This window comes from Nematolebias whitei, chromosome 3 (assembly GCF_014905685.2).
Source record: "Nematolebias whitei isolate Nwh7 chromosome 3, NemWhi1, whole genome shotgun sequence".
In the NCBI taxonomy this organism is placed as follows: Eukaryota; Metazoa; Chordata; class Actinopteri; order Cyprinodontiformes; family Rivulidae; genus Nematolebias; species Nematolebias whitei.
Genome location: NC_056500.1, coordinates 14,751,559 through 14,760,817, shown reverse-complemented (window position 1 = coordinate 14,760,817; position 9,259 = coordinate 14,751,559). Strand labels below are relative to the sequence as shown.

General features: G+C 39.5%; 2 protein-coding genes across 2 annotated transcripts in view; one reads left to right on the top strand and one right to left on the bottom strand.

Annotated features, from left to right (window-relative positions):
* The window catches only part of LOC119430598 (cartilage oligomeric matrix protein), a gene marked incomplete at its 5' end in the record, with an annotated part of 568,315 nt that overhangs the window by 367,291 nt on the left and 191,765 nt on the right, over positions 1-9,259 (top strand). The gene's annotated exons all lie outside the window — the stretch shown is intronic.
* Positions 1-9,259, bottom strand: part of kdm4b (lysine (K)-specific demethylase 4B) — a 62,889-nt gene that overhangs the window by 12,296 nt on the left and 41,334 nt on the right. Inside the window, exons 9-14 of the mRNA XM_037698021.1 lie at positions 4,644-4,840; positions 4,225-4,475; positions 3,481-3,719; positions 3,077-3,197; positions 2,104-2,264; positions 1,786-1,984 (exon numbers count right to left, since the gene is read on the bottom strand). Of these exons, the coding sequence (XP_037553949.1) occupies positions 1,786-1,984; positions 2,104-2,264; positions 3,077-3,197; positions 3,481-3,719; positions 4,225-4,475; positions 4,644-4,840 (1,168 nt within the window). The remainder of the gene's footprint in view (positions 1-1,785; positions 1,985-2,103; positions 2,265-3,076; positions 3,198-3,480; positions 3,720-4,224; positions 4,476-4,643; positions 4,841-9,259) is intronic.

Below are 9,259 nucleotides of genomic sequence, written 5' to 3'. Positions count from 1 at the left end.
TTGTGTGTGTGTGTGTGTGTGTGTGTGTGTGTGTGTGTGTGTGTGTGTTTGGGCAGGCACAAAACATTAAGCCCCCCACCCCCCATGCAAAACCTAAAAAAACATATCTAAAATACTAGTTGATGAAACAAACAATAAATGTAATACATTTAAACTGCTGATTTTTAGATTTAGCAGTAAAAAGTGAAGCCAAGTACAGAAATATATCAGGAAAAAACATGAATTGTTTAAACGAATGTGTCACAGAAATCTGGGGGAGTAGTTTGTTGTCTTACCAGTGTGTTTTTTTTATATTTATTTTGGTAGTTGCCTGTTTTGCTGTGAACATTATGTTTTTGTCTTGATTTTTTTCAATGTGCTAAACAACTACATCTGTTTTAAAGTGCTCCTTCTCTTGAACTTGATGACTTCTGGATTAACACTGGTGGGGAGAGCGAGAGAGGGCATGGGTCCCGTGCCTATTTGAACAGACATTCAGGATCAGGATTCGTCCCACTGCTCGGCTCCTTCCCTTCACATCCATCTGTTATGGTGGTCCTGGTTTCAACGCTCATGATCTCAAGCTAAAAGAAAGTGCTAATTTTCCCCTACGGGGTATGTGGGTACCAGTGGGATTATTTGGGTGGTGATCAGGCCTCTTCTTAGTTCCTGTTCCATATTTGTTTTCTAAAGCACCTGGTGGAGATGGATGCAGATGTGCAGCTGGGATGCACAGACTCTCACCAGCGGAAGTGTGACTACACCAGAAAAGTTGATGGGACTCCACTTCCTGGTCCGCTGGCTTAGAAGGCTGACACTGATCTGTACTCCATGTGGCTGGGACTAAGCATTCCCTACTAGTATTGTGCAGCCATCTTACCCTGCTGGTTTGGGGCATTGAGTGACTGATTTTACATGGATTATACATTATGAACTGAACTGTTCGATTCAGTTCAGTTCTGGAAATGTTATTTATCCCTGAAAGGAACTTCAGTTTGGTACTGGAACTGTGGTGGCTGAACAATATGCAGTCTTTTCTTAACTTCTTTTTCAGATTTTAGCTCCTCCAGCTATTTTAAATCATCTTTAGGAGGTTTTTAACCTGTTTTAACAAACAAGAGTTAAATCTTTTTCTTGTCTCCGGTCCTCGGTGTGTTCGTGTGAGGGGAGGGTCGAACCTAGTTTGTGCAAGAAGCGGCTTGAGGCTGTGTCGCACAGCTACAAATGTAAACAAGCAGTCTTGTTTTTTTTTTTCCTTCACTATGCCGTTAAAAGTCCATCTTCTAGAGAAATTGTAGGGTGAAGAAAGCTGTGTAAAAAATAAATGGGAATCTTTAAGACTTGCTGCATTTAGAAAATCTTCAGCATTACTTGCAGAACTGAATATTTCAGCACGAGTCAACAAGGGATGAACTGAAAAACTTTGTGAACAGAGGAATTAGGTAGTTTCTTGCACTGCTGCAGTCAAATCTTGTTTTCAGTTTGCCACTTTTAACCAAACCTCTTCTGAGGAGATGAGGGGAGAAAGCTGAGTTTGGAAAAAAATGCAGTGAAATACCCTGTGGAGTCTGTCTATATAAAACTCTATGCATGTGATTACAGCTGGATAAGGTGTTTAGATTTAGACGTCTGCAAAAGTTTTCCTTTTAGACCAAGTTTAGTTTAATTTTAGCCTCTATAAAATATAGTAAAAATATAGTATATAAATAAATAAAATCCTGTGCATATATTCCTAAATGTGTTATATATAGTGTCTTAATTATTAGTCATTACAGGTTTTTTTTTTTTGCCTCATTGAATACTTACTGGCATGAACCTGCATGCCACAAAATTCACAGCAGATCAGAAGACTGGTTCCATCCTCTCCGATGTAGCAGTTAGTGGGTGGTGGCTCTTCGTTTCCTGCTCCACTGAAGCAGATTTCTGGGACCAGTGGGCGAGTGAAACTGCCAGGTCTGGGTGCCATGAAGGTGTGTGCAGGGTTACTTGCATTGGAAGGATCTTTCTGTGGTTTGAGTGGTCAGAGAAGAACGAGAGAACCTTTACATAGTAGGAATGAAATAGTTGCTATAACTGTTCCCACTACAGCAATTGCACATGCACCATTGCAAAGTGTGTCTGTACCTTTTTGTAGGAACAGAAGAGCGAGCAGACAGCACAGTAAGGTTCTAGTCCGGCCACTGCAGAATTGAAAGTCTTCTCTGCCAAGAAGTTGGGTGAGCGATTCTGCCACAAATGCTGCTGTTTCTTCATGCTGCTTTCTAGTGACATTGGGGAGGACAACCCTTTGGACAAAACAAACAAAGAAATACATGAGTGCTGGTAAAATCCCTTTTAATTTGCAGTGACTGAAGATGCTAAAAAATCATTTTTTATTATATTTTATTCACTAAATTGCATAAAGCTTTTTTTTTTTAGAGAACCTCCTGAGGGAGCCCTTACAAAGAAACAAGAATAGCTCATGCTGCTCGAGGGCGACATCACCGCCGGCCCTGATATAATTGGTGATGAACACAAACAGCACAGGCATCAATAATTTGCTAGTCTGGGTCAGAATCAATTTTGCAGCGTACCCCTCAAGCTACTGATCCACAGTGTTTGTTGGGCCTGGACAAAAGTCAGATTTTTTCCCCCCTCTTAAATGCTTGTCTTTCCCCTCCACCATCCACCTTTCTGAAGGACAGGCTGAGTCGGGTCCCCGGCTACCAACCTAAAGTGACTTTGAAAGCAGGTAATTGGAAGTCATGATCTCCAGATCAATAAATGTCGATCAGAAAATGGAAAGAAAAACACTGAGGTAAGGGGAGGGAGAGGAAGCCCTGGCATCTTGATTTCATTATTCCTACAGGGAGCTTTAGTCTTGCTTGTTTTTCTTTCCCCGGATCAATAATAAAAACAACAAATGGTGGCGTCGTCATTTTTTAGAAGTGTGATGAAAAGAACTATAATGAAGAAAAATAAGGACAGATCTCTTGAAAGTAGTTTTTTTTGTGAAATATGTTTATATGTTTTTATAGCCTGCACATCTGCATCATGCACCAAATATTTAGTACTCCTGAGGTTCATAAAATGTCCCGTAACAGAAAAACAAACGTACCTTTCTCAGCAGACCGCTCTTGTTTGACGATCGACAGAGGGGTGCGCATGGGCGGCTTGCTGAGCGGGTGGCGCCGACTTTTCTTTACCTCCGTAGGCATTTTCATCTTGGAGTAGCTCGGCTAGTAAAACAAAAAAACGTTTCGTGTTGACTTTTGATGTTGTTGACGATGTTTCGGTTTTACAACAAACAAACAACATCCATTTCCAAAATTCAAATGTTGAATGAATTTGCAAACTCTACATGAAAATGGTTAATTTTTTAGCTGTACCACTTTTATTTCTGCAAATAGGCCAATTTGATCAGGAATAAAGCATAATATTTACTCACATTTAAAACAGTTTAACAGACGTTTTTCATTTTAAACCAATAAACAAATGAGAAGGTTTGATGACTTTTCTCACCTGGGTGGCACTCACATCCATTTTTTTATCTGCTGGGATTGTTTTACATGTTGAAGATGTCGTATCTGAAGGAACAACCTTGTCTGGTTGTGAGTTCTGAATGCCAGCTGTAGCAAATTTCTTGAATACTTCTTCAAAACCTGACACGGTCAGCATTTCTTCAGTTTTGAAAGAGGACAAGCTCTTCTTTTCCTCTATATCTTCAGTCAGGTTCTGTGGGTTCACCTCTGGTTCTTCTCCTGTTGAAGAGGATGTGGGAAGAGAAGAAATGGCTCGTTAACAAAATGATTGTATGCTGCTTAAAGTGTCGGAGTTAAAGCTGGGAATTTTAAATAAAATGATGTTGATCCCGTTAGATATTGTTTTAGGTTAGACATTTTGATGTGTCATTTTATTATTTATTTATTATTAATCTTTATTTAACCAGGCAAATCCCATTGAGATCACAGATCTGTTTTGCAAGGGAGGCCTGGATCTGAAGGCAGCCTAACATGCATGTTTTTGTTCTGTGGGAGGAAACCGGAGTACCCGAAGAAAACCCATGCAAGCCCGAGAAGAACATGCAAACTCCACACAGAAAGACCCCAGGTCCAACAAGGATTGAACCCAGGACCTTCTTGCTGTGAGCCAACAGTGCTAACCACTGAGCCGCCGTGCTGACAATTTCGCACAATTACATTACAAATAACACAAGTCATTGTGTCTGAACTCAAACTACAGCTCGATTATTCTAATTCTCCTCACCCTCCTGAGCTTCTGGAGTCTCGAGAGTCTCTGCTGCTTTAGCAGCAGCAGCATTTTCCTCAAATTCCATGGCCTCCAGGGTCATCATGGCCTCTCTAGCAAGCCGCTCGTCCCTCTCCTGCCTGCGCTGAGCCTCCCGCTCCTCCACCTGACGCTGGTAGTCAGCAGCATTTAGTTCAATTCCTTCCTCTGCCAGCACCTTTACCTCCTCCAGCTTTAGGCGACGAACTTGCTTCATCTTCTGCAATGCTCTGAAGTACACAAAAAGCAAAGTAAGTCCTTCATAAAATATCAATTGTGTTTTCAGAACATAAATAAAAGGTTATGCTTTGAGATGAATATGACACAGACAAATGAGATTTTCAGAAATAAGACAACTAAATGTGTGTCTCTGTTGTCCAAGTTAACTGATCTTTCACCTATGCAGAAGTTTTTGTCGGTAGGTGACTCGGTGTTGCCTCCAGCACTCCAGTTCAGGACTTGTGAGCTCTGTGGGCTTTAGGTGGTCCAACACTGTGATGTCTTTGCCCTGCTTCCACAGTTCATACCGATCAGGCTGCAGGCGGCGCACAAACACATCCATTGAGATCTTCACCATGTCCTTCCGGCAGGAACACTAAAAACAAAAAAACAAAGAGGATGAAATCTGCGTTAGTATATTTAGGTTACAGGAAGAAAAATAGAAAAACAGTTCCAATTCAGATTGATCGTGTGACTCAATTTCATGGAAGTTTTTCTGCTACAATTTAGACCTTGGACTGACGTTCCAGTGCACCAAGATTTAAACAATAACACACTGGGGATTTATTTTCTGTTTTTGTTTGTACATCACATTTATTATAGTTCCTTTGCCTTTATGTTGTGCTCAATGGAGAAAAATTCAAGCTACAACCGTGTAGAATTAATAGTTATATGAACTAATCGTGATTTTTTTTTGTTTAAATGTCATCCAACATATTAGAGTAAAGTCTTAAGGACAAATGAACAAACTTGGAAGGAAGGTGGTAACTGGGTTTAAAATGTGCGAATGGTAAATCTCCATACCTCTGTCATACCAGTAGACCCTAGTTAGAAACAGGAGAGCTATTCTGAAATGAGTGTGACAGCTGCATCTGTTCACACTTCAAAACGTCTCCACAAACTTTCGTAATGACATTAAAGGTCAATGAATCATTCTGCTGACTAAAGAGGGGAGCAGCTGTGTAATGTGGCCACAGTGCAGAACATGTGCATGCTGACAAACAGCAGGTGCAACAAAAATTAAACGAGGAAAACAAAAAAATGAGGCGATTCAAGGGAACAAAAAAAAGGAGAGAGGGAGAGACGAAAATGTTTTCTTTTTGCTTTGTTTGCTGTATTACCATCAGCCTGTGAGCTGCACTCAAAGCCTTATGTTCAATTATGGGAAACACAACAGCTCAAACCTCCACAGCAAAACAATATCCAGCCTACATCTCATCTTGGCACCACTGGACAGGCAGAAACATTAAAATATGGTATAAGTGGAGGGAGGAACTGCAGGGAGGGGTTGGTAAGCACCCAGTATAGCTGACTCTACCAACGTGAAACCTTCAAAGGACTGAACCTGGCAAAATGCACTGGTTTAAAGGCCCTTGTTGTTTTTAATGAAACTATTATGAGGTTATGGGCATTGCTGCCATTTTTCTATTTCCGTGACAAGTTACATTTTATTGTCTTACAAAAACTAAATTGGAAGCACATTTGAAGATGCTCAAGAGCAGAGGAATCCAAAAAGTCATTACAAGGCAGAAAATCAATGAGCTCTGAAGTTGACGTTGAATAGTAATGGAGCTAAAATGTTTGATCATAAGCAAACCTGGAGCCTAAAGCCTCTCTATAGAGCCTTGAACTCAGTTATAATGCAAAACTCATATTTTCTTATTATTGAAATAAAGTAGGGATTTACACAACTAATACAATTTATCAAAAAACTGTAAGTTTAACAGTAAGTCTAACAAAAATGTGTGATGTGCTACCACAAAATATGTGGCTTTGCAAACACAAGAAAAGTCAGCAACTGAATCCAAAAATATGGGGAGAGTCATCTGCAGTTCACTCTCGAGATGAAAAAGTGGTGCGATTTAGTCTCGGATCTGGGAGAATGATTTCGGCTCCTCTCGCAGACGAAAAGAAATCATCCTAGTTTCCTCAAGGAGCTGTAGCAAACAGTCAGTGAGCACCAAATGAACGGAGAGCGGCTTCACTGAAAATCCAGCAGACTCAAAAGATAAAGTGTTTACTCTCAGCAGTGCAGTGGTGTGGCAGACATAACTACAACAATCTTTAGGATCCTTTTCACCATCTTCAGAGGGCTCAGTGCTCGGCTGTTGTCAACAAATATTACTAATTAATAGGCAAAATTCCTAAACCACTTTATTCTGCCTCCTCTTCAAGTTTTCTGCTAACAAGCCAGTTTTAAACTGTTATAGAAAAAGTTTGTCAAACTTTAATGACGCCTGGCGGCTGGATAAAAAAAAAAGTAAACTCTTTTTTTGTTCAGTTTAAACTAAGCAAACTTGCCCACTTGAAAAAGCTTAAAAAAAGACAATGAGATGAAAATTTTCTAATGCAAACCCAACATATGTTAAGGCGGCAGTTAAAATAGACTGCACAAGTTTAAACAAAAGATCCAGCCTGCAAAAAGTGCTGACAGTAGGCCTGCTTTGACTGCAGATCTGTGAACACTTAGCAAGTCAAACAGGTGGGTCTGCAGTTGAGACTTCACCTAATGAGATTGGGACGTGAAGGGCAGTCAAACTCCCAGTTTTTTCCCATCACCGACGTGTGCTGGCAGACCCTGAACAGTGACAAATTGGACACCGAGCTCCATCGTTCACTGTCCCCTTAGATGCTGACAGATTAGGGTTTGGTAAACGGAGAGCGGGAGAGGGAGGATTGACAGTCAAACGAGTTAACGGATGACTGGTGAACCAAAGACGGAAAGATGAGGGAGTTAAGAGGAAGACCAGAAGAAAACATCAGGACCTAATTTTTATGGTTAGTGTGGGTGAGCTGAACAGACCAACTGGATCTACACAAATTACTTCGATGAAACACTAAGTGAAAACACTCTGACAAATCTCTTTAAAGTGGAAAGCAATTACAAATTGGAGCAGAGTGTTTCACAGCTCTACAATGGGGATAAACCAGTGTAGGGATGCACAATATTGGATTTTTGGCCAATATCCGATATGCCAATATGATCAAACTTTTTTGTCCGATAACCAATACCAATATTTTTTCCTAGACCTACTTACAGAGACTGCATATAGCTTTCTCTGCTGTGGAATCAAAATACATTATTCTGCATGATTGTTGTCAGTTTGACCTGCTACCAAAGGCAGATGCCAAAAAGGGGGCTGAAAATGATTTAACACTTCAACTTGGATTATGTTTAAATGTCAAATTTATTCATGACATTTACTCTCTCTAACACAATGACAACACTTGAACAAGGCAAATTTGTATATTTTCACAAATCTAAACTCAACGGCGCACGTGACATAACAGCGCTGCAGGTAAACAAAATGGCAACTGACCCAATCAAAACAGAAAGGGTGGACCTTTGTTTCAGGTTTCTGCTCCATTTGCACTTTACCAACAATATTAAAAATAACTGGCTCTGCTTTGGTAAATAATCCATATTTAAGACGTCTAACCAGTTTGCCTTGTTAATAAACATTTTCATTAGAACTTGTGAAAACAACAGTAGAAGCTTCTGATTACAGAACTAGGTTTTTTTCACATCTACTTTCTCTTGTGCATGATTAAACTGAGTACTAAGCTGAGAAAGAAGGAGACCACCTATTTCAAAGTAGTTTTACAACAAAACATAAAACTATTTTAACGAGAACTAAAAGATTGAATTATCCACAGCTGTGGGATGGCGACATCTTACCATAGATTTAATTCTACCAAAGAGTCCTTGAGAAACAATAGGGTTGTTCTTTCACACAATCTGAGACTGTGGGAAGAATCCTCCCTTTAAGGAAGAGATGCATAAAGTTCAGATGTTACACTTCAAAGGTCAGACGGAAAGGTTCTCATAGAAAGGGCCTTTCAACTTTGGTGAGATCATAATAACAGGTGTGCAATTAATTACAATAACAGACTTTTGTGTATGTGTGTGTGTGTATGTATGTATATATATATATATATATATATATATACACACTTTTTTTTTTTTTTAACACGGTTTCTTCCTATCCAACTTTGGGAATGAGAGTCAGTCTTACATTCACAGTATCAAAAAAAAAAAAAAAGTTGACGGTAGAAAAACCTTGATGTGTCCCTACAATATGTAAACAGCACCTTTTATATTGGTGAGTTATTTTGATGGAATGACTGATGTCCAATATTTAACTTTATCGCTAATATCGGCCGATACCATGCCAATAACATTGTGCCAGTGGATTTCAAACCAAGATTTAAAGGCCTTGAAAACAGTGAAAAACTTTAGGCATTCGGGGACAATTTTTAAAAATATCTACTTCTGCTTATTTTAATTCAGGCTGGACTATAAAAAGGTCCAATGTTTCAAAGTATTTAAATTGTTTCTTAGTATTATTTTTGTTAAAATGTTCCCCCTCTGTGTAACAACAATGTTATAGTATCAGTCGGAGTATAAACGCTTGTATGAAACAAGAAAGAATCACAGAGTAAATGGTGCTCATTTAACAACAATTGTATTTTACACACCTCTGACTTTCTATGGTGCAGTGTCGATTTGTAGACCAAAGTTAGCTGTGCAGAATGGAGCACTTTTTTTAACCAAGACAAAGTGTTCTGAAGATGCTCTCTTGAGCATTAAAGCACGAGCAGCTGATTTTTAAATTACAAGTGGCCACATGGGTAAAGTAGGAAATGCAAAAATGAGAGAAAGAAAAAAGGGAGGGAGATGTACTTCTGCAAAATGGCAACTCGCAAGTCTGACATGCAGCCAAATAAAGAGAAACCCAAAAGAAAAGGAGCACGAGGAGAAATGAACATGAAAATGAAGTGGTATGTAAAGGAA